Source organism: Neovison vison, chromosome 6 (assembly GCF_020171115.1).
Source record: "Neovison vison isolate M4711 chromosome 6, ASM_NN_V1, whole genome shotgun sequence".
Taxonomy (NCBI): domain Eukaryota; kingdom Metazoa; phylum Chordata; class Mammalia; order Carnivora; family Mustelidae; genus Neogale; species Neogale vison.
The window spans coordinates 127401610-127428464 of record NC_058096.1 but is presented as its reverse complement, the minus strand read 5'-3'; the positions used below and the strand labels follow the sequence as shown (position 1 = coordinate 127428464).

Below are 26855 nucleotides of genomic sequence, written 5' to 3'. Positions count from 1 at the left end.
TCTTGAGTTTGGCACTTAAACTAACTGTATGATGTCCAAAAACTTACATCACCCCTTTAATCTCAGTTTCATGATCTATAAAAATCATAACTGCCTGATCTGACTATTAACTAATATATTAAATGAGCAAATTCTTGTAAAACACAAAGCCAAATAATGACATGATATTGTCATTAAACTGTAACCAGTGTTATTATTCTTAAGAAGGCACTATTGGTATATTTCCCTCTCTGCTCCTTGTAATAAAATCTCCTTTGAAAACTACAGACTCTAATACTGCAGAGACTGTCTTGAGTATACTCTGGAACAGTGCTTAGTACAGGATAGGTGTTCTGTAAATATTTGATAAACTACTTGTGTCAATACTGTGAGTGACAAACAGAAGTAAAAAAGCCTTCAAGATATCAACTGTATTAGTGACCTTATTAAGATCACTGTACTTTCTGTGCTGAAAAGCAAAGAATGCTAATTTACCAGCTGATTCCCCCCATGTAACACATTATAATCTGTTAAGATTTATCTATTCCCAAGAAGAAAAATATCTATCAATATGATAAAAATAAAATTACATTTTATTTTAAAAAACTGTCTACAGATTTCCAATGGATGAATAACTTAAGAAACCTGATTCTGGTACTTACGTTACTTAAAGAAAATTATTAAGCTTCAAGTACTTCATCTATACATTGAGGACCAAAATATTGACAAGGATATAAAGTAATGAATGTTAGCAACTAGCAAAATTCCTAATGTGGAGCATAAGTACAAATAAGATCAGTAAATATTAATTACAAAAGCTTGTTCACAAATTGAAACAAATTTTAGATTTCCTTTAAATTTTCCTAAGTTTTTATATCTCTTGTTATTTCATAGCAAAACTGAACAAAAACAAGATGAAGATGAAATATCCTTAAATAAGAATAATTTTTCTTATCAGAAAAAGATCAGGTCACAGTATAGGATGGATTATACATAACTGAAGAAAGATGAAGTAAATTTAACACTGTTGGACTGACAGACTCAATGTAATTATTTATCCCAACATTATGTACCTCGACATCCTGAACACTGGATAAAAAAGTTGATTAAATCCAGAAGTGCGATGTCCCTGTCTTGTTTATATGATTCAATCCAGTCATCCACCACGGACTGTAGAAAAAAAATATATAAAAATGAAAACTTCAAAATAATTGATATTACAGCAAATAAATTTTTTAAAAGTTTGTGATTTTTATCTGTGTGTGTCTACTTAATCACTTCTCTGTAGCCAAATAAAACTAAAGACTCCTTTATTTTTAAAGATAATTAAAATATGAGTTACTAGGTTTCAAAAATTGGTTTAGACCACAATATAAATATAACAAGTCTAATAACTACTAAGCAACTATAGATACCAATATTCAAACCACACTGTGAAAATAACACAAAAGCTAAACTAATTACACTTATACATAGATAGAAATTTTCTAAGTATCAAAAAAACCTATTTCATTAGTACTGCATAAAAAGAATACACACCATATATAACCAAATTAATTTTTGTCTGGAATGCAAGAATGAGTCAGTATTAGGAAATCAAATAATTCAATTTATGAAGTAAAGGAGAGAAATTAAGTGATCATATTACTAGATTTCAAAATGGTATCTGATAAAATTATGCAGCCAAGCTTAGTAAACAACTCCTAGAAAAACTAGTTAGATGAAATTAATATACAAACAAGGTAAAGACAAAGATTAAGATATATTTGTTGAAATGCTCAAGACATTTCAACTCAAAGAGGAACAAGGCAAGGATGTTTTAAGATTTTAGTCAGAACAAAAATTAGTAAAATAGTAATAAAGAAAATTCTCCCTTTCCAACAGTTGAAAAAAATACCTAGCAGTCTCTACTAAAATGATTCAGAAGATTTACAATGGAAAAAAAATCTGACAAGACAGGTGACAAAAGATAAATGTACAAAACAACTTTCAGATATTAGCAATATGTAAGAAATATAAATGGATGAGCAGTCTGTTCACAACGACAATTATCTAGGAATAAATTCAAGAAAGGTATAAATGTTATTGCAGAAAATTATGGAAACTCAAAGTATATGGGAAACCACCTAAGTAAGTTTCATATATGGAGTTAAAAAAACAAAAGCCTTATAGGTCTATCAATAAAGATTTCCTAAACTGTTAGGCAAATTTATACTGATTCCATATAGCATACTTGTAGGCAATACTGTTTGAGGTTTCCTTTGGTGGGTGTAGGATATCAGAGAAAATGTATGACAGTAATTTTTAAACACTCTTAAATTTTTACTTCTATATGGATATACAATTATATACAGTAAGATGTATGAAACTTCAGTTGCACCTTGATGAAATTTTACAAATACATACACCTGTGTAATCCTAACCATCATGAAAATATACTTCCAAAACGGAAATGGCTCCCTGATGCTCCCATCCAGTTAAAAAACATTCCCAGCTCAAAGGGTTTAACTATTATTCCCCAACAGTGGACATGTTTTTGAAATTCATATAGATAGTATCATTTTTTATGTTTGATTTATTTTAATCAAAGCTGTAGCAGTTGTTATGTGTATTAGTACTTTTTCTGCATTGCTGGGTAGCATCTGATTGTATTAACATACCATAATTTACTATCCATTTTACTATTTAAGGACACACTACTGTTTCCATTTTAAGGCTATCATGAATAAAATTGCCATAAACATGATTGCACGTATTTTGATGGGCATAAACTTTGTAGCAAACTTATTAACACATAGGATACATGTGTATAGATGGTTGGTAGATAATGCCATACGATTTTCCAAAACAAGTGTACTAAGTTATACTTCCATCAGCAATTTATGAAATCTATCAATGTATAAGACTGGGCGTTCCACATCCTCACCAATACTATGTGTCATCAATACTATTCATTTACCCACTGTGTTTGAGCATATGCCTTCTTTAATTATTTCTTACTACTGAGGAACAAGCACATTTCCTTTTTCCATGTGAAAGAGAGGACTTTTTTAAATTGCTAATCTATACAACACTCTGTTTCTCTGTCTCATCACATTAGTGTCTGGAAGGTTTTACTTTAAAAGTAAACAGAAAATCAGAGAAAATATTACAGCTGTAGAAGAGGATACAAAGAAAAAAAGGATACCATGAAATCTGTTCAAGGTTCAGCTCTGCTGAATAATGTGTCAAGGACACATTGGCTAATAATGGTGGTGAGGATAAAGAATGGATAAAGCGGGTCAAGTGATTTTAAGACTCACCATCCAAGCAGAAATGCTTTCTGACCAAGGTAAGGAAGTGGCACAAAAGCTAAAGAGGAAGCCATTTCTCCACTTCTGAGGCCCATAATTGTGAAAACACTCTGAAGATGGTGAACACATTTTAATTCCCAAAGTGACAGTATGAATGTATAATCCTACCAGTTATATGTGAGGAGTCCAAAAACATTCTGGATAAAACTAGTAAACAGGGACTTAATGTCCTAAAGTATTTAAAATACTAAAATTTAACACAAAGATATTAAAAACAATATAGACAGCATGTAATACAGGACTAGAAAATATAAGAAAATAGAGTGCAGAAATAAATTCAGGTATATACAGAACTTAAAGCTGTGACAAAAGAGATGCTTCAATTTTTGAGGAAAAGGAGTAGTTAATTTAATAAATGATTCTGGTATAATTGGTTATGCTTCTGAAAGGAAAGATTTTAAAAGTTATCAGAAAGCGGTAAAAAGCCAAACAATCTTAAGAACTAAACCCCAGAGAGTTAAATCCTTCTTGAATTGGCAGACATTGGTGGTTGTCAGAGGCAATGCCAAGTATGGGCATAGGTTGGTAGATTACATAGCATTTCATAATATATAAGGCCTTGGCTTGGTCCAGGGGACAGAATAAAACAGAAAACTACATAAGACACATCAAAATTAAATTGTGGGGAATCTTCACTAGAGAAAATATTTTTAAGTAGCCATACAGTACATACAGGGGACAAAAGGCTAAGAAAAATGGCACACATCTTATCAAAAAAAATAGAAGCCAAGGGATAATGGAAAGACAATTAAGTACTGAAAGAAAAAAAAATGCCCATCATTTGGTGAAAAAACCCAGCTTCCCTGTGATCCCACAAAGATCAATAACTGGACAGCAGTCCACAAACAACCCCAGGAGACATCCAGAGTCCATTCAGAACGTTTAAACAACAAGAAAAGTGAGAAATCATCACACAAGAAGGAAGGCAACTTCATTTTGCATGCATAATCCCATCTCCCAAACTAACACCCCTTCACAGTGCTCAGAAGGAACTTCCTAGCTAAAAAGAGGAGAGGAAGAGTGTGGTGAGCATCCAGCTCCCGCAGCCTTGCAGGGCAGTGTGCAGAAGTCTAGCATTGGTTTCACCCCTAGATCAGCAACCCATGGATGTACTGAGCTTGCTAGGAACAAAGAATAAAAGCAGAACCTAATAGCAGACAAGCACCAAGAGCAATCATGGTTCACAGAGATCCACTCTGCAGACAAACTCCGCATATTTTACTACTGACAAAGCCAAATGTTGGCACAGCCACTGTGGACTCCCGTGGATCTTGACAGATTTCTCCCCACAGATATTTCTGTTAGCCGAAATCAGCTACCTGAGTCTCTCCCTGAAACTTTCCCCGCCACCACCAGATCTGCCCCATAGCCATGCAGGATCTCTATGGCTGCAGAAGTGTAAGATGCCAGTCACCTGAGTCCCTCTGCAGTCCCATGGGAGCCAAGGAACCACATAAGCAGCCAACCTGAGCATCTACAGCTAGATGAGTATAAGACACCAGCCTAGTGCCACTTCCCATTGCTCAGCGCTGTTCCCACACTCAGAGATAGCCTCTCTAGCTATGTACCACTGGCCTAACACTCATCACTGGTCTCCACTGCAGCATGAATGCACAAGGCTAGAGAAATATGCAGCCACTGGTGAGTGTACCAAAAGCCAAGAAACCCTTTAGCTACTGGTAGGCTCAGATCAGACCCTGCCTTCTGTCACTGTCTGGTACCATGTTCCCACAACCCCTCTCCCCCAGCCCAAGTCCCATCCATGGCCTCCCACAGTGTGAGTGCCTGGAAGGAGTATGCAACCACAGGAGACCACACTGCCAGCCAGGGCCTCTACAGCTACCAGTGAGTGCATATTTGGCTCTAGCCCTTGTGACCTACACTGATACTTATTACTATAACTGTGTATGAGGCAGGTCTCTTCCACTGCATAGACAACTGCAGCTACCCACCACAGCTGAGTGTGTGCACACCACTGGCTCTAGCCACAATCACTGTCTGCCTAAGTCCCTAGATACCAAACCTGAAGGTGTTATTTAGAACCCAAACAGCCCCTGCAGCCAGTACAGATCTTCCGCAGTTCCCCCTAAAATCTATCCAGTTGTCAATGCAGTAGAACATGGTGGCCTGAACCAAAAAGACATCATGCCTTCCTGGACCCAGTGCCACCACATGCCACATTTCTCATCCTACACCAGCAGACCAAGGTCACTGCGTGATTAAGTGTGCCCTCACACACAGGTAAAAGGCTCCCCTTATGGAAGAGGTAACTGCTTCTTCATGCACAGACATGAAAACAAACAGCTTCAGGATTATAAAGAATCAAGGAAATATGTCTCCACAAAAGGAATGCAGTATACCTCCAGTAAATGGCCCAAAGAAATCCAGAAATTAGTGGACAAAGAATTCAAAATAGTTTTTTGTGCTTGCTTCTGTAGCACATATACTAAACTGAAATGATACAGAGATTACCATGGTCTTTATGCGAGGATGGCATGCAGACTCATTAAGCATTCCATGTTTAAAAAAAAAAATTATACACCTAGTCAGAGAGCTATAAGACAACAAAGATAAACAAAAATATCAGAAAAACTATATAATAACAAAATTAGAAGTTTAACAACAAAAAAAAAGAAAACAAAGAACAACAGAAATTTTGGAACTAAAGAATACAATGACTATAATCAAAGAATTAAATAAGAGTTTCAACAATGAACTTGAATAAACTGAAGAGAGAATCAGTAAGCTAGAACACAGGTCAAACAAAATATCTAAACATAGCAGCAAAATGAAGAGTGAGAAGGAATGAAGACAGCGTATGGGCTTTGTGGCATGCTGAGAAATAACATATACATCACTGAAGTCCCAAAGGGAAAAGGAGAAGAAAATGTAGAAAGCTTATTTTAAAAAATAATGGATCAAATTATTTTATTTCTCTTTTGATTTCCTTTAACACACTGTTCAATAGCATGTTTTAGCTCCACAAATGTATGGATTTTCAGTTTTCTTCATGTAATTAATTTCTAGTTTCATACTATTGTGGACATAAATTAAATATGCTTGATTTGAATTTAATTATCATTAAGATTTGTTTTCTGGCCTAGCATATGATCTATCTTGGAAAATAGTTCCATGTGAACTTGAGAAAAATGTATATTCTGTTCTTTTGGATGGAATATCCTGTAAATATCTGTTAGGACTATTAATTTGGCCTAACCTGTCATTTAAGGTTTCCTTACTTACTCTGTATAAATGATCTACGAATTGATATAAATGGCATATTAAAGTCCCCCACAATTACTGGGTTGTTGTAATTTCTCCCTTTAGGTCTATTAATATTTTCTTTACATATTTAGGTGCTCCTATGTTGGGTGTATAAATATTTACAAATGCTACATTACCTTATTGGATTGACCCCTTTATCATTATGTAACATGATCTATTATTTCCTATTACAATCCTTGTTTTTAAAATCTACTTTGGTTGGTATAAACAGAGCTAATCCAGCTTTCTTACAGTTTTCATTTGCATGGGATACCTTTCTCCATCTCTTTGATTTAAGGCCATGAGAGCTCTTATATCTAAGGAGAGTCTCACACCATGTAGATGACCTTCTTTTTGTTATCCATTCAGTCACTTCACTGTCTTCTGATTTGAAACTTTAGTCCATCTACATTTAAAGTAATTAATGATAAGTATGTACTTAATGCCATTTTGTTAATTATCTCCTCCCTATATCTTTGTAGTTCTTCTCTATTATTTTCTTCTTAGCTTAAAAAACAGGAAAATGGAAATTTAACATACTAAAATTTATGGGGTGGGACAAAAGCAATTCTAAGAGGGAAGCTCACAATGATAAATGCTTCCATAAAGAAACGATAAAAACCTCAACCTCAAATAAATAACCTAACTATATACCTAAAGGAACTAGGGAAAAAAATAAATAAATAAAGCCCAAAGTTAGAAGGAAATAATAAAGATGAGAGTAGAAATAAGTGAAATAGAAACTAAAGATAACAGAAAAGATTAATGAAACTAAGAGCTGCTTCTCCTAAAAGTTAAGCAAAACTGACAAACCATATGCTAAGAAAATGGACAACTTAGAAGAAATGGATAAATTCTTAGCAAATAAAGCTGCCAAGACCAAACCATTATCTAACCAAACACCTAAACACATACTAGTAGGGCGGCTAAGTAAGTTATGAAAAGCCTCCTAACAAACAACAGTACACAAGTCAGCTTCACTGATGAATTCTACCAAACATTCAAATTAGGATTAATACAAATCCCTTCTAACAGAAGAGAAGGGAACTTTACCAAATTCACTCTGAGGCAAGCATTACCATGATACCAAAACAAGATAAAGATACCATGCAGACAGGAGAAAATGGAAAGATAAATCCAAAAGGCAAAAATAAAGAAACTATCAATCAAGAATACTTCACCTAGTAATGCTGTCCTTCAAAACTAAAAGTGAAATAAAGACCTACGCTAAACAAAAGTTGAGGGACTTTATCACCACAAACCTGCATTACAAGAAATGCTGAAAAGAGATTTAAGCAGAAATAAAAGGACACTGTTCGTAACTTGAAAACATGACAAAATACAGAACACCTGGGTGGCTGTTGGTTAAGAATCTGCCTTTGAGGGGCGCCTGGGTGGCTCAATGGGGGTAAGCCTCTGCCTTCGGCTCAGGCCATGATCCCAGGGTCCTGGGATCGAAACCTGTAACAGGCTCTCTGCTCAGGGGGGAGCCTGCTTCCCCCCTCTGCCTACCTGTGATCTCTGCCTGTCAAATAAATAAATAAAATCTTAAAAAAAAAAAAAAATCGGGCTTTGGTTTAGGTCATGAGCCTGAAGTCCCAGGATTGAGACCTACATCAGGCTCCCTCCTCAATGAGGAGTCTGCATCACCCTCTCCTCCTCCCCCAACTTGACTCTCTCTCTCTCCAATAAATAAAATCTTTAAAAAAAAAAAAATGACAATACAGGAACACACTATGAATGTAAACACAGTCAGACTCTGAATCCCTAGTATTATAATATGGTAGTGTGTTAATTACTTTAGTATAAGGGACAAAACCATTAAAATATTAAACATTAAAACTATTACTTTAACTTCAATAAATACACAATTTAAAAAATGTAAATGTGACATCAGACACATAAACATCAGACTGAGGGGAATCTTGTAGAGATAACTGCATGCTCATGTTCACTGCATCATTTTTCACAAAGGCCAAAATATGAAAACAACCTAAGTGCAAATCAACAGATGAATGAATGAGGAAAATGCAGTATCTATACACTGGAATACTTTTCAGCCAACATAAAGAAGGAAATCCTGTTATTGTGACAACTGGATGAACCTTCCAGTCACAATGATAAGTGAAATAAGTCAGACAGAGAAAAAAATATACTGCATGATTTCACTTCTACAGGGAATTTTTTTTAAAAAAAGCCAAATCCAGAGAAACAGACATAAAGTGGTAGTTACCAGGAACTGGGAGATAGGGGAAATGGGAAGGGATCAGTCAAAGGATATAAACTTCCAATTATAAGATTAAAAAGTTCTGGGGGCAATGTACAGAATGAGGATTATAGCTAATCACACTGTATTCTATAATCTTAAATGTCTCACCACCCAAAAAAAAAAAAAAAAAAAAAAAAAAAAAAAGCACCAAATGGAAATAATACAAGGGGATGGGTTGTTATTAGCTAATGCTATAATGGTAATCATTTTGCAATATACAAATATATCAAATCAAAGTTATACACTTTAAATGTACAAAAAAAAAGGCAAGATAAAACCTTTTCAGACTAAGAAAACTAAAACAAAAGGAAGGAAATGGACTAACATTCCTCTTCAAAGAAAAAGATCATTCAGATTGGATAAAAGAACCCAATCACAAGATATCTACAAGAGACACACTTTATATACAGAATGACCTTAAATAGGTTCTACTGAAAGAATGAAAAAATATGTATCATGCAAACTTTAACTATAATAAAGCTGTTATGACTATATTTATATCAGACAAAAGAAGAAATTAAGACAAGGAGTTTTACAAATATTAAAAATAAATTTATAATAATAAAGGGGTAAATTCATCATGAAGATACACATCATGAAGAAAACACATTATCAAAAGCAATAGAATACAGCTAAAATAGTGTTTAGAGAAAAATATATAGCTTTAAATATTTATAAAAGAAAGGTCTAATTCAATGATTTAAATGTCCACCTTAAGAAACTATATTACAGAGAGAAGAGACAAGATGGCGGAGAAGTAGCAGCCTGAGATGAGATAAGGACGGAGGAGCTCAGCTAGATAATTATCAAACCATTCCGAACACCTACAAACCCCACATGAAATCAGAGAGAAGAAAAGGAGCAATTCTAAGAACAGAAAATCGACCACTTTCTGAAAGGTAGGGATGTGCAGAGAAGCAAATCAGAAGAGACAGGAATATAGACTGCGGGGGGAGGGGCTGGCTCACAGTGGAAGGGGCCGGCTCCTAGCAAGCAGTGGAGTAGCCAGCACAAAATCTGAACTTTCAGAAGTCGGCTCCACTGAGGGACATCGCGCCAGAGGCTAAGCAGGAATGAAGCCCTCACGGGGACAGGGTGCCTCAGGTCTCCCGCAAGGTCGCTGAAGGATCAGGGCTGTCTGAGTGTAGCAGAGCTTGCAGCTTTCAGAGAGGGGAAGCCAACTACAGAGACAGAGTTGAGGAGTGTGCTCTCAGCTCGGGGTTACCTTAAACTGTGATCCATGGAACAGGTGGACCACTGCTCTTTGAGCAGGGACCCCACAAGTGGCAGGTATGGGGAGATTCACCTTCCTTCTCTGAAGGCAGGAATCTGCTGGGTTTGGAGACTCCAAACGGGGTTGTGCACCAGAGACAGAAACACATTGGACCGGGTGAGCCGAGAATACAGCCGGGGACTGGGGATACAGGAGAGATTAACCGCTTTTCACTAAGGATGCACTGATAAGTGGGGCCCCAGCTCTTGGCTCCTCCGGGTGGAGAATGGGAGACCACCATTTTCATTTCCCTCCTACAAAGTTTTACGGAAACTGGTCAAGGAACAAAAACTCCCAAGAGCACAGCTTGCATGGAGCACTGGGTGTGGTGAAAAAATAATGAATACTGTTTTTCTGAAAATAAATAAATTGGAAAAAAAAAAAAAAAAAGAACCACAGGCAGCAAACAAAGTGTAAAAAACAAAAAAAAAAAAAAAACAAAAACTCCCAAGAGCAAACCCGAGCAGATTACATAGCCCCTGGCAAGGGTGGTGCAATACCACTCCAGGAAAAACATTTGAGAATCACTGCAACAGGCCCATTCCACAGAAGACCAGCAAGAACATCCAGCCAAGACCATGCTCAATGATCAAGAAGAACAGCGGAATTCCAGAAGAGGAGAAAGAAAAGCATGGAATTCATGGCGTTCTCCCCATGATACTTTAGTCTTACCAAGTTGTTTTATTTTTTTCTTATTAAATTTTTTTAACTTTTCCTCTTTTAGTGTTTTTTAACTAGTTTATCTTCACAGTAGTTTTCTAAAAAATATTTTAAAAATTCATGATCATAGTCATATTTTATCTTCATAGTATCTAGCTTTATTTTTTGTATACATATAGGGTTTTTCCTTATAAAAAAATTCTGGTATGCAATTTCTTTCAACAGATTAAAATATACCCTATTATATAACACAGGGATTTATTCTAGTCTCCAGCCTGATCAAATTCTCTCCACGTACTTTTACTTTCTTTTTCCAACCAACATATCAATTGCTTTTTTACATTTTTTAAAAATTTTTCATCTTTACAATCATATTCCATCCCCTCATCATGTTTACTCTTATTTTGGTGTACATATAAGTTTTCCTTTCCTTAAGAGTTTGGGAGGTAGTTTCTTCTAACACACCAAAATACACCCAAAATCAAGTGTGTGGAACTGTTCTATTCACCAGTCTAAGACATACATATTTTTTTTCCTTTTTACCCCTTTTTCTCTGCCCCGCAATTTGGGGTATCTTCTGATTTGGTTAACATACATTGTTCTGGGGTCTTTGCCACCCTTTTAGCATTTTATTCTCTCATTCAACTATTCTTATCTGAATAAAATGGCGGAAAACCTCACCACAAAAAAAAAAAAAAAAAAAAAAGAATGAGAGGCAGTACTGACAGCTAGGGACCTAATCAATATGGACACTGGTAATATGTCAGATCTAGTGTTCAGATTAACAATGCTCAAGGTGTTAGCGGGACTCGAAAAAGGCATAAAAGATTATTAGAGAAACCCTGTCTGGAGAAACAGTAGCCCTTTCTGGAGAAATAAAAGAACTAAAATACAACCAAGCTGAAGTAAAAAAAGCTATTAATGAGATGCAATAAAAACTGGAGGCTCTTACTGCTAGGATAAATGAGGCAGAAGAGAGAAGTAGGGATACAGAAGAGTAAATGATGGAGAATAAAGAAGCTGAGCAAAAGAGAACTACTGTACCATGAGGGGAGCATATCCAGAGATAAGTGATACCCTAAGACAAAACAGTATTAGAATCACTAGGATTCCAGAAGAAGAAGAAGGGGGTGGGGAGCAAAAGGGATACTGAATTGAATTACATAGAGAATTTCTCTAATATGGAAAATGAACAAACATCAAAATCCAGGAGGCATAGAGAACTGCCCAAGATCAATAAAAACAGGTTCACACCCAATCATCCAATAGTAAAATTTACAAGTCTCAGTGACAAAGAGAAAATCCTAAGATCACCTCAGGACAAGAAGACTAAAACATACAATGGTGAAAATATTAGATTGGTAGTAAAATTATCCATAGAGAACTGGCAGGCGAGAAAGATATATTCAGAGTACTAAATGAGAAAAACGTGCCACAAATACTATATCCAGGAAAACTATCATTGTAAATAAAAGGAGAGATAAAAAGCTTCCAGGACAAACAAAAATTAAGAAACTTTGCAAACATCAAACCAGCCATACAAAAAATATTGAAAGAGGTCCTCTAAGCAAAGAGAGAGCCTAAAAGTAACAGACCAAAAAGGAATGGAGACAATATACAGTAACGGTCACCTTACAGGCAATACAATGGCACTAAATTCACATCCCTCAATAGTTACCCTGAATGTGAATGGGATAAATGCCCCAATCAAAAGACACAGGGTACCAGAATGTATTAAAAAAAACAAGACCCATCCATATGCTGTCTACAAGAAACTCATTTTAGACCCAAGGACACCTCCATCTGGAAGTGCAGGGGTAGAAAATAATTTACCATGCTAATGGACAACGAAAGAAAGCTGGGGTGGCAATCCTAGTATCAGATAAATTACATGTTAGGCCAAAGACTATAACAAGAGATGAGGAAGGACACCCTATCATACTTAAAGGGTCTGTCCAACAAGAAGATGTAACAGTTTTAAATGTCTATGCCCCTAACCTGGGAGTAGCCAATTATATAAACCAATTAATAACAAAATCAAAGAAACACATTGACAATAATACAGTAACAGTAGGGGACTTTAACACCTCCCTCACAGAAACGGACAGATCATCTAAGCAAAAAGATCGACAAGGAAATAAAGGCTTTAAATGACACACTGGACTACACGGACATCACAGAGATATTCAGAACACTCCATCCAAAAGCAACAGAATACACATTCTTCTCTAGTGCACATGGGCCACGCTTCAGAACAGATCACACGCTGGCTCACAAAATCACGTCTTAACCAGTACCAAAGATGGGATCGTTCCCTGAATATTTTCAGACCACAATGTTCTAGCTCTGAAGCGAGAACTCAGTCACAAGAGGAAAGCTGGAAAGAACACAAATACACGGAGGCTAAAGAGCATCCTACTGAAGAATGAATGGGTCAACCAGGAAATTAAAGAACTGAAAAAATTCAGGAAAGAAATGAAAATTAAAACACAACTGTTCAAAATCTTTGGGACACAGCAAAGGCAGTCCTGAGAGGAAAGTATATAGCGATACAAGCCTTTCTCAAGAAACAAGAAAGCTCTCAAGTACACACCTAACCCTACACCTAAAGGAGCTGGACAAAGAACAGCGAAGAAAGCCTAAACCCAGCAGGAGAAGAGAAATAATCAAGTCAGAACAAAAATCAATGAAACAGAAACCAAAGAACAGTCGAACAAATCAATGAAACTAGGAGCTGGTTCTCTCAAAGAATTAGTAAGATTGATAACACACCCCTGGCCAGACTTCTGCAAAAGCAAAGAGAAAGGACCCAGATTAATAAAATCATGAATGAAAGAGGAGAGATCACAACCAACACCAAAGAAATACAAACAATTTTAAGAACGTACTAGGAGCAACTATACGCCAGCAAATCTGACAATCTGGAAGAAATGGGTGCATTCCTAGAGGCGTATAAACTAACAAAACTGAACCAGGAAGACAAAGAAAACCTGAACAGACCCATAACCAGTACGGAGATTGAAGCAGTCATCAAAAATCTCCCAACAAACAAGAGCCCAGGGCCAGACGGCTTCCCGGGGGAATGCTACCAAGCATTTAAAGAAGAATTAATACCTGTTCTCCTAAACTGTTCCAAAAAATGGAAATGGAAGGAAAACTTCCAAACTCGTTCTATGAGACCAGCACTACCTTGATCCCAAAACCAGACAAAGACCCCACCAAAAAAGAGAATTACAGACCAATATCCTTGATGAACACGGATGCAAAAATTCTCATCAAAATACCAGCCAACAGGCTCCAACAGTACATTATTAAAAGGATTATTCACCCCGACCAAGTGGGATTTATTCCAGGGCTGCAAGGTTGGTTCAACATCCGCAAGTCAATGAATGTGATACAGTACATTAATAAAAGAAAGAACAAGAACCGTATGATACTCTCAACAGATGCTGAAAAAGCATTTGACAAAGTACAGCATCCCTTCTTGATCAAAACTCTTCAAAGTGTAGGGACAGAGGATACATATCTCAATATCATCAAAGCCATCTATGAAAAACCCACGTCAAGCATCATTCTCAATGGGGAAAACTGAGAGCTTTTCCCCTAAGGTCAGGAACACGGCAGGAATGTCCACTATCACCACTGCTATTCAACATAGTACTAGAAGCCCTAGCCTCAGCAATCAGACATCAAAAAGAAATAAAAGGCATCTGAATACGCGAGGAAGAAGTCAAACTCTCATTCTCTGCAAACGATACAATACTTGATGCGGAAAACCCAAAATACTCCACGCAAAAAATGCCAGAACTCATATAGGAATTCACTTACACGTCAGGATATAAAATCAATGCCCAGAAACCAGTTGCATTTCTATACACAAACAACAAGAGAGAAGAAAGAGAAATTAAGCAGTCGATCCCATTTACAATCGCACCCAAAACCATAAGATACCTAGGAATAAACCTAACCAAAGAGGCAAAGACTCTGCACTCAGAAAACTATAAACTACGCATGAAAGAAATGGAGGAAGACACAAAGAAACGGAAAAACGTTCCATGCTCATGAATTGGAAGAACAAATACTGTGAAAATGTCTATGCTACCTAAAGCAATCTACATGTTTAATGCAATCCCTATCAGAATACCATCCATTTTTCCCAAAGAAAAGGAACAAATAATCCTAAAATTTACATGGAACCAGACAAGACCCTGAACAGCCAGAGCAACGTTGACAAAGAAAGCCAAAGTTGGTGGCAACACAATTCCAGACTCCAAGCTCTATTACAAAGCTGTCTTCATCAAGACAGTATGGTACTGGCACAGAAACAGACACATAGATCAATGGAACAGAACAGAGAGCCCAGAAATAGACCCTCAACTCTATGGCGAAATAATCTTTGACAAAGCAGGAAATGGAAATGGAAAAAAGACAGTCTCTTCAACAAAAGGTGTTGGGAAAACCAGACAGCCACATGCAGAAGAATGAAACTGGACCATTTCCTTACACCACACACACAAATTGACTCAAAATGGATGAAAGGCCTCAAGGTGAGAACAGGAATCCATCAAAATCCTTGAGGAGAGCCCAGGCAGCAACCTCTTCGACCTCAGCCGCAGCAACTTCTTCCTAGTAATATCGCCAAAGGCAAGGGAAGCAAGGGCAAAACGAACTACTGGGACTTCATCAAGATCAACAGCTTTTGCACAGTAAAGGAAACAGTCAACAAAACCAAAAGACAACTGACAAAATCGGAGAAGATATTCGCAAATGACATAGCAGATAAAGGGCTAGTATCCAAAATCTATAAAGAACTTATCAATCTCAACACCCAAAGAACAAATAACCAATCAAGAAATGGGCAGAAGACATGAACAGACATTTCTACAAAGAAGACATCCAGATGGCAGATGGCCAACAGACACATGATAAAGTGCTCTGCACCACTCGGTATCAGAGAAATACACATCAAAACCACAATGAGATACCACCTTACACCAGTCAGAATGGCTAAAATGAACAAGTCAGGAAACGACAGATGCTGGCACGGATGCAGAGAAAAGGGAACCCTCCTACACTGTTGCTGGGAATGCACGCTGGTGCAGCCACTCTGGAAAACAGCAAGGCGGTTCCTCAAAAAGTTGAAAATAGAGCTACCCTACAACCCAGCAATCACACTACTGGAATTTACCCTAAAGATACAAATGTAGTGATCCGAAGGGGCACATACACCGGAATGTTTATAGCAGCAACGTCCACAAAAGCAGCAATGTCCACAATAGCCAAACAATGCAAAGAACCTAGATGTCCATCAACAGATGAATGGATAAAGAAGATGTGGTATATATACACAACGGAATACTGTGCAGCCATCAAAAGAAATGAAATCTTGCCATTTGCAACGATGTGGATGGAACTAGGGGGTATTATGCTGAGTGAAATAAGTCATCAGAGAAAGACAATTTTATCATCTCTCTGATATGAGGAATTTGAGGGGAAGGTCAGGGGATTTTGGGGGATAGGGAAGGGAAAAATGATACAAAATGGGATCGGCAGAGAGACAAACCATAAGAGACTCTTAATCTCACAAAAGAGACTGAGGGTTGCCGAGGGGAGGGGGGCATGGAAAGGGTGGTTGGGTTATGGAAATTGGAAAGGGTGGTTGGGTTATGGAAACTGGGGAGGGTATGTGCTATATTGAGTGATGCTAAGTATGTAAGCCTAATGATTCATAGACCAGCACCCCTGGGGCAAATAATACCTTATATGTCAGTAAAACAATAAATAGAGAAAAAATTTTTAAAAATTTAATAAAAAGAAACTCTATCACATTTTAATATGAGTTATCCTCATTAGGGAGTAGGGAAAGATAAGCAATACAATTTCAAGATTATCAGTAAGAAGACTTTTTATGTTTTTACGTAATCTCTACACCCAACATGGGACTCAAACTTACAATCCCCAAATCAAGATTCAAATGCTCTATTGACTGAGCAGCCAGGCACCCACAAAGAACACCTCTGGTAACAAACCTACAAATCTCTCAAAGAGAATGTCACAGCTTTCAAGTATCTGAATTGTAAGTTAAAGACACACAATCATGCAGGGACCTAAGCTGACAGAAGCTCTATGATCACCTATAAAAGGCTTCCAATGTTGACCTGGAGAAACCAATAACCAGCTGATCAAGAGGAAATCACAGAAATACATAGCAGGTTTTTGTAATTCAGACTTGGTAGTCACACATTATCACTTTTGGTAATACTCCATTGGCAAGAACTTGTTAAGCAGCCACATCTCAGTGCAAGGGGAGTGAAGACACAATCTCCAGTATCCTCCTTAAACTTTCTCTGCTATGAAAAGGAAAAAATAGATTTTTGGTAAGTGGCCAGTCATGTCTGCCAAAAGCTGCCCCTCTGGCTTAAACTATTTATATGCAGGCTTCTTTCCTCACGAGAAAATACTCACCTGCATGAATATAATTAGTACTATTTACTGGAGCAAAAAAGTTAAGCAATCTAAATGTCTGCAAGGAAATGTTTCACTAAATTATGGTGTGTGTGTGTGTGTGTGTGTGTGTGTGTATAGCTATCAATACAAATAGATATATAAATAAATGTATTTATAAATAAATGTAGCTATTAATACAAATGAGCTGTATGTTAACACTAATAATAGAATGGCTCTTTATGACATACTAAGTAAAAAAAATAAAATAGGTATATGATTCTAAATTTAAAATAAATAATATCATATACACATACATATATATATAAAACATGGAAAAAGGTATGAAAACTTCAAACTGTGACACTGATAGGCTTGTCCTCATTTCATCTCAAAACATTTAAATATAAGAGTTCACTAGAAAAAACCTCTAAGAACTTAGCCACAAATCCTCAACAAAAAAACCATATGCAGCATTTGAATCAGTTTACAGTAAAAGGAGCAAAATCACTGCATTTGCTGCAATGATTTCATCATATTCTAATAGAGGGGAGTATAATAAAGAATTTGAGGTATTTAGAAAAATAACATTTTAAAAATTGGGAAAGAAAAACTAAAACAAAACCAAAAAAGGGTTCAAATAGAAAATACAAATAGTCAATGTTGTAGTTAAAAATGAGTTTTAAATCTTCTAAGCTTTCTGTAAGCTAAACCCATAAGAAAGGTCAATCAACTCAATCTGGATCTCTGTACAGTACACTGAGTGCATATTCTTCAAATTCAAATATTCCTCTTTCAGCAGGCCATTTGATTAGACCTTGGTTAAGCAGACAAGGACACAGAGAATTAGTATTCTATAGTACTGCTTAAGATTAGATTCATTTGCTTCAGAAGAAGACAAGCAGATGGCAAAAATAACACACTACATTATAAACTAAAGACCCTAACTAGGAATCTTAAATGAAGGGCCCTCCCTCTTCCAAATGGAGAATGACTATATAATAATTAATATTTAGATGACTTTTCCATGTAGTTCTTAGCAGTATCATATACAGGTTTTCGGTGAATGTAAATGTAAGTAACTATACAGGTAGACTAAGAGTTCTTTATTACGCCATGAAACTAGACTGTTACTTAACCCTCAGGTTTAAGCTAAAATGTTCTTGGGTTTTCAGAGCTCTCCAAATACTTTATTTTTTAAACTTCACGAGTAAAAAAAACAGATTGATCCTGCACATGTTATTTCTTTCACTGCTACTCCTATTCTTACTATATTAACTAACTGCAGTTTCTGGCCAATGTGATCCCATCACTGCTCTTTTATACAGTATTACTGCATAAATACAAATTCATTTTTAAGCTCAGATAAATGGTATGGCCCTTCAGTGATAGGCCAGATTTTATTCCATAGTTAGGAATGGAATCACAGATTATAGAATCCTTCAATGCAATTTTTCAGACAAATAAAGTCCCACACACAGCATATTTCATAATTTCACTGGATATTCATCTTAGTTTTCTCTTGTGTTTTGTAGTAATTGCTTTTGAAACAGAATGATACTACGACAAGTATATAAGCCTGAATACTATAAAAATGATGTCTAAATAAAATGGTATAGAAAAATGAAAATGACACTTTAAATAGCATTCTTCTTAATGTCAAGCTTGTATAATATTTTTTGCTGGTTCGTAACATGTCTTTGCACTTGTGATATTTATCTTGCAGAGGTTCTCAAGATAGGATGAGCAGGAGCTCACATTTCCATTCAGGACAAAACAACTGCTAGGGCAAGCAAGGTAGCAAAGCCTGCAGGATACAAGAAAGGCTATGGATTCTTGCAGGGGTTGTCAGAGAAAGAAAGAGCACAAAATTAAGTACTTTTCTGAGCTAAGCATGAGATGGGTGGATACCAGCCAAAATCCCGCCCAAAAAACAAAAAACATAAGCCTGCAAAGAATGCTGCTGTTTCTTCCTTCAAAATCTGGAGCCTTCAGAGATCACTTTATCTTCTTTAGGATAGTAGAAGACCTGAGATATGTGGTCCTAGGAAGGCGTGCTATAAATTCATGGCCTCAGAGGAACTGCAGGGGACCACTAGGGTAAGCTGAGTTCCCTCCTATTCCTAAGGCTGGAAAAGTACCATCCAATTAACACAATTGTTAGTTATGTGATACTCACAGGAATGGAGACCATAACACCTATTATACATGAATTTGTGCCAAAGGAGGGATCCTAATAATTTGACTTGACCATCCAAATTGAAGAGCGCCTTAAGAAGTCAAAGCAAAATAATATGCCTAAAAAACTCACTCATCAGCCAAGATGGGTATATTTGAAGCAGATGGGAAATTTAAAGAATGGAAAGGACATTCTCAAAAGTTAAAAAAATAAAAAGTAAAAAACTTTCAAATTTAAATACTCATTGGTTCAATGAAAGAATAATCACTATGGAAAATGAATTTAATGTCCTGGAAGTTTGGGGGGGGGGGTATCTCAAGATAAAAGAAAAATATACAAACAATTCATAAGGAAAGGGGTAAAATTCTTGTCAGATGTTATTTAGGAGATACAACATATACAAGTGTTTAACAAGGAATGAAAAGAAACACAATTATGTTGATCATTTTAAGAGGTACCATAAAAGATTTGAGTCTGAACATAAACATGGCTTATCCAGTTCCTGCCAGAATGGGAAAATGACACAAATAAGCATAGCCAGGTAAAATTCATGAATTCCAAGGAAAAGAGAAAATCTCTTCAATATCGGGACCCAATTAAACACAACATATACAAAGTCTACTTCCACATACAAAGCATCCATCTGATTTCAATGCCTCTCTCTTAAGATAAGCAAATAGCTGCAAACACCAGAAATCTGAGGAAAACCTCTGCATAGCAATTACCAATTTACTGTGCCTCAGCACCAGTATCTGCTCTATTAATAATGGACTAGACTTTACAAGCACTTCTCCTTCAAAGTAAACACTATGCTAAGCTTTATTAGCAAAGGGCTCTGAAAAGATACTCAAGGAGGAAGGGGGACTTCTCTTCCTGGTTTTGATACGTTAGGGTTTTGGATTTTTTTACTCTTGCCACATAATCCACCAGAGGTGGTCTAGCTCATCCTCACACTAAGAGTGTGCAGTTCTTTGGTATTCTTGTGCCCCAGCCTGGGACTGATTACCCTCTTTATGCAGCCCTCCTAACAGACACTGGCATGCTCCAAGTCACATCTGGCAGCAGTGCCTCATCTTCCACTGTAATACGGTCTACCACAGCAACACGACTCTATCTCAGAATGTAGTTTCCTGCTACCTAGCAAATGTGAACCAGCTCTGGCTAAGGCAATCCAGAGAACCTCTCTGTCACTCAACAGGCTGCAAACCCACCTTCTCCAGTAAGGCCCAAACCCAGGTCTCAGGAAGAGAACCGGTTCATCCAAGTCCTTCTTCCCTTGAGAAACGTCTTTGAACCCGAGAGTCTCATTTACATCTACTTTACATCTTTATAATTATTCCTTTACCATAATTTATCAACTACATATAATTTTACCAATTCAAATAACTGTGTGGTTTCTGACTCTGGGTTAAATCCAGATTGGTTTGGAACGGCCCCACTAGTAGTTAAAGAAGATAAACCAGTGAAGATTAGATTTGGGGATTGGTTTGATAATGCTTTGGGGATTAAGCACAGGGCTAAGCTCCTTGCCAAGGAAAAGGGATACTAGTAATCTATGGCATGCAGTAGTTTCAGAAAACCAATCAAGCTATCACCTGTGGTACACTGCGATGAAGCAACAACTCAAATGTATCTTTGAAAGTTTAAGGGGCTGCTGTATTTGCCATTATGGCAGTAATGATAACTGTAAGAAGAGTGGTATAAGACAGATCCTTTACTGCATACTTGAGCCCTTAGAAAATGACAAACTCAGTCCACAATGAGAGAACCATAGAGCTTCTAGGATTCCCCAAGAAGAATTCTCTTCTTTCTTGTAGATGTGGGGCTGGCACTGCTGAAATTCAAGGCAAAAATCTAATTGGATAGGTTTCTGAATTACAACAACAGTTTAATTCAGTCAGTCTCATCAAGTTTCTCATTTGAAAATTAGGACCTGGATCAGGAAAAGAATGGGATCCTGAAACTGGGAATAGAGATAACTGGTTTGTCCTACATGAAATTTAATAATTTTGAACCTGTCCCTATTCCCCCCTCTGTTAATAGCTGGGAGCCTCCAATACCAGTGAAAGTAGCTTGCTTTCCAGTGTCTGAGAACATGAGCCTTCTCTGGCTTGAAAAATCTCTGATAATCTCATGGGTGCAGATACCTTCAAGGGGAATGCCCATTAAGATCCACAGCCATCCTATGACCTCTAGATCCATAACTAGGGTAAAATCTCAATATACTCCAGGAAGACAAGTATACACAATGACCCAGCAGGAAAAAGCTTAAATACCCAACAGAAACTCAAGGGCCACATGTGAGAGTGGTTTCTAGAAGCAACTGACCAAGGGGAATGAAATATAATGCTACATCAGACCAAACTAATGGGTAGGAGCACACTTAACTATAGACTCCAGATTTAACATATTAGTTCATGTAGCTAGAAATGTGTGTAATACCTGATCTGGTTTGTGAGCTAAAAGTTGCCTTTAAAGGTTGAGATGAACAAGCTTCCCTGACATTGAAACGGAGGGAGCAAAGAATCCAGTGATTTAGGAATATGGAACTGGATTTATAATGTAAGAATTTCATGCCCCTACTCCTCCTCAACTGTGTTCTACAAGAGGGTCCAGAAAGCAATGAGAACCATACTGGTAAAGGTAGAATCTACATCCTTATAAAGGTCTGTGATTAGTCTCCCCTGTAAGCCAGGAGTGAGTATAGGGTATGTGGCCATTAAGAAAACCTCCCAGGTTTCAAGGGAGATAATAGCATCCAAGGTAACAGCCCAAGTGGCCACACCTAATAAAAGATGAGGTGGGAACATTATGTGTTAAGGGCAGTAAGGATGTACTGGTAATCAGAATGCCTTGCCCTACAGAGATCTTTGGCAACAGGTAATGATTAGAGTACCCCTGGGAACAAAACAGGTCAAAGCCTACCATAATACTGTTTGATTTATGTAACAGAAAAGAATCTAGATCTGGCAGCCAGAAGTCTAACTTGTATCAACCAACAAGGTGGAGAGTTAAAGCGTTCCCTAGTTGAAAATCCTGAGTTAGTTCACAGACTCAGAGAACATTAAAGGGCAGGGAGATTGGGTACGTCCCTTGAAGAAACACCTTGCGTAACTATTACAAGCACACACCATACATTCTTTAATCCTTCCTCAGAGATTTGCGGCTATTAATTGGAGGTATGATGTGCTGTGAAAAGGAATTATCTAGACATTTCATATATAAATAGACACTGTCTCTGAACTGACCTTAATTTCTAGGGATCCAAAATGTTACTGTGGTCCACCAGTTAAATTAGGGACTTAGGGTAGTCACGTGATACATGGGGTTGTAAATCAAGTCTAACTGATAGTGAACATAAACAGACCAGGGACCCACTCTGTGGTTATTTCCTTGGTTCCTATATATACACTTGGGAATGACATACTTGGCAACTGGTAGAACCCCATTTGGATTTTCTGACACATGAGGTAAGGGGCATAATGGTAGGAATGTCTAAAGTTCATGGAATTTCCTCTCCTTAGCAAAACTGTAAACTAGAAACAATGTTTTATCTCTGAAGTAGGTGCAGAGTTTAATCAGACTTCAAAAAACAGGTGGTGAAAACTACTATATCCCCAATAAATGCACCAGTTTGGCCTACATAAAAACTAGAAAACTACTATGGATTATCATAAACTTAATCAGGTGGTGACTTTCACTTTTTTTTTAAAAGATTTTTATTTATTTGATAGACAGAGATCATAAGTAGGCAGAGAGGCAAGCAGAGAGAGAGGAGGAAGCAGTCTCCCCGCTGAGCAGAGAGCCCGATGTGAGGCTCGATCCCAGGACCCTGAGATCAGGACCTGAGCTGAAGGCAGAGGCTTAAACCACTGAGCCACCCAGGCGCCCCTGGTGACTTTCACTTTAACTGCAATTCGTTACACTTGATATGCAGCTACTAACCACACTAATGCTTTTTTCTTCAAATAAAAAGGACTTCTCAAAGTAAGCTGTTATTGTGTATAAAGTATAAGGATCACAAATAAGGATAACTTCCCACTGGTGCTTCTGCACTATGCTAATGCTCCTGCTCCCTGCCATAACGTAGTTGTCTTGGCCATCTATTATCACACAATTTCTGAACGTCAGGAGTCCAAACACAGCTCACCTAAATCTGTTCAGGGTCTCACAGGCCTGCAATCAAGGTATTTACTGCTCTATATTCTTATTTGGAGGCTCAAATGGAGAAGAATCCACTTCCAAGCTAACTTATATTGTTGGAAGAATTTATTTCCTTGTGACTGGCTATAGAACGGAGGACCCTCACCTCCTGCTAGTAAGTGGCTGAAGACAACTTTCCAATCCAAAAAGATATGAAAAGTTCCTTGCCACACAGGCTTCCCCAACATCACTTATTTTTTGTCTAACCAACAAGAAAAAACCCTAAAGCAAGTGTGCTAGCAAGACAGCATCTTACATAACATAACATAATCACAAAAGAGCCCTATAGCATCATGGCTATAACTGATGATGAGAAGCAAGCCACAGTCTCACTCAAAGGAAGGGGTCAAAGCATGAATACCAGGAAGTAGCAGTCATTAGGGGCCACACTTGAAGTCTGTCCACCACAAAAACCCACAGACCTCTTCATCATCTCTACATTCCAGAAAACATGATCCTTCTCCACTATTTTGATGACATGCCGAGAACCAATGAATGGGCAGATACTTACTTTACTTTAGTAAAGTACTTACTTTAGTGAGATAGCCACTGGACCCCCGATTTTTAGGGTGTTATCTCTCAACCTCTACTTCGCATATATCTTAATAAAGCTTTAAATGTATCTGTTACTTCCTGATCATCCTATTGAATTAGCACAATGCTGTCAGAAATAAAATTATGCAAATACCAGAAGAAAACAATGAAAAGAAATGAAAAATTTAAGAAGCAGGATTGGGGGTGGGCAAGAAAAGGGAGGGGGCTGCTATTTTGGTCACTGTACCATTTTGCTTTTTTAAAAAATCATGTGCATGTATTGTTTAGATAAAAATAAAATATGGTTTATAAAAAGAAGAAAATAAAGATGTAGATCAAAAGATAAACAGAAACAGAAATGCTGAAGTGGCAATATTAACATCAAACTGACGCGAAAGACAAGCACTAAATATGAAATAAATATTTATAATGGTAAAAGGTTAAGTATTCATGGTATTTAAGCAAGTAAATATTGGACCTAGGATGTAATGCCATGTGAAATAAAGTAAATATTAAATATTTACTTTAAGTCTGCTTTTATGGATTTAGAATTCTCAACTCCCAACAGGATTTCATCTACATTTTTTCTAATTGTTTTATTTTATTATTACTATTTAATACTTTACTATGTCTAGACATTGGGGTATAGTATGATGTAACATTTTTTTTCAAGTTGTTAATCAGTTGTCAATTGTGAATAGAAAGAAAGAGGCAGAATGTAATTTTTAACATTAATTATTATATATACTTGGGTCTGCTTTTGTTCAACTGATCCATCTGCCAGTAGATGAACCAATGACATACATTAACATTTTCTGTTTATGATACAGTCTACCAATTAGTAAAGTGAGCCCCTCATGACTCATTTTCAGGATTTTCTTCCCTAATTAAATCTGTACTTCTCTTCACTTCAGCAATACCAAAAACAATCCTAAAACTTTTATTGTTTCTACATTATATACATAAATAAATTTTAAAAGACTTTTAAAGGAAATGTAAATGGACAATAAATATTTCTGAAAAAATGTAACCTGAGTTACTCCTAATCAGGGAAATAAATTCCTGAAAATTCAAAATGCCACCATTTTTGTCTACCAATATGACAAATTTTAAAAGTTTAAACTTACTAAGTCTTCGTGTTACCAGGTCTTTGGAAAATACATAAGTTCTTTTCTTTTTAATTCAAGTAAAATTAACAAAGTATTTTATTAGTTTCAGGTGTAAAATATAATGGTTCAACAATTTTATACGTTTCTCAGTGCTCATCAAGGTAAGTGTACATTTAATCCCCTGTATCGATTTCACATCACTGATGCAACTTAACTCCCCTGCGGCAACCACTGGTTTACTCTCTGTTTTTGAGTCTTTTTAAATTCTATTTCTTTACCATTCTTTATTAACTTGTTTTATTTCATAAATACTACACAAGTGAAATCATACAGTATTTGTTTTTCTCTGTATTTCACATAGCATTACATCCTAGGTCCATCCATGTTGTTACAAATGGCAAGATCTTACTCTTCTTTACGGCTGGGAAACATTGCATGTGTTCATGTCTCTCTGTGTGTGTGCACCACATCTTCAACCATTCATCTATCAATGGACACTAAGATTGCTTCCATATTGTGGCTACTGTAAATAATGCTGCAATAAACCTAGGGATGTATGTATCTTGTCAAATTAGTGTTTTCATTTTCTTTGGGCAAATACACAGAAGTAGAATTACTGGATCAAATGGTAGTTCTATTTTTAGTTTTTTGAGGAAACTCCATTATGTTTTCCACAGTGGCTACACCAACTGTATTCCCACCAACAGTGCATGGGGGTTCCTTTTTCTCCACATCCTTGCCAAAACTTGTTTTTTCTTGTACTTTTTGTTTAAGCCATTTTGACAGGCATAAAATAGTATCTCATTGTGGTTTTTATTTGCAGTGCCCTGATAACTAGTGATGTTGAATATCTATCTTCTCATATTTCTTTGTATGCTTTTCTTTGATCATATTTCTTTTGGCTGGCTGTACATCTTTTTTTTTGAAAAATGTCTATTCAGGTACTCTGCCGATTTTTGATTGGATTATTTGTTCTTTTGGAGTCCAGGTGAATACATTTTTTACATATTTTAGATACTAACCCCTAGTTAAGACCTATCATTTCCGAGTATCTTCTCCCATTCAGTAGGCTTTTTTATTCTATTGATGGTTTCCTCTGCTGTGCAAGCACTTTTTATTTCGATGTAGTCCCAACAGTTTAGTTTTGCTTTTGTTACTCTTGCCAGAGTAGACATATCTAATGTGTTTCTATAGGCAAGGTCAAAGAATTTACTGCCTATGTTTTCTTCTAGGAATCTTATAGTTTTAGGTCTCACATTTAGGTCTTTAGTCCATTTTGAGTTTATTTATGTGTATGATGTATGAAAGTGGTCCAGTTTCATTCTTTTGCATGTAGCTGCCCACTTTCCCCACCACGATCTGTTAAAAAGAATTCTTTGCCCCACTGTACATTCTTTCCTCATTTGTCATAAGTTAACTGACCATATAAGCATGTGTTTATTTCTAGACTCTATTTTGCTCCACTGGTCTGTGCATCTATTTTTTTTGCCAGTATCATACTGCTTCAATTACTACAGCTTTATATACCCTGAAAATGGGAATTTTGATACCTCTGGCTTTGTTCTTCCTTTTCAACATTACTATGTTG

The 26855-nt window shown here is 36.8% G+C and overlaps 1 protein-coding gene and 1 non-coding gene across 5 annotated transcripts in view; one reads left to right on the top strand and one right to left on the bottom strand.

Moving 5' to 3' along the window:
* Window positions 1-26855, bottom strand: part of STAG1 (stromal antigen 1) — a 428984-nt gene that overhangs the window by 224017 nt on the left and 178112 nt on the right. For all 4 annotated transcript variants that reach the window (XM_044252306.1, XM_044252305.1, XM_044252303.1 and 1 more), the window contains one exon: window positions 1053-1149. In XM_044252306.1, the coding sequence (XP_044108241.1) occupies window positions 1053-1149 (97 nt within the window). The remainder of the gene's footprint in view (window positions 1-1052; window positions 1150-26855) is intronic.
* Window positions 5755-5857, top strand: LOC122911040. The gene has a single exon (XR_006385369.1). It is a non-coding gene; the product is annotated as a U6 spliceosomal RNA (small nuclear RNA).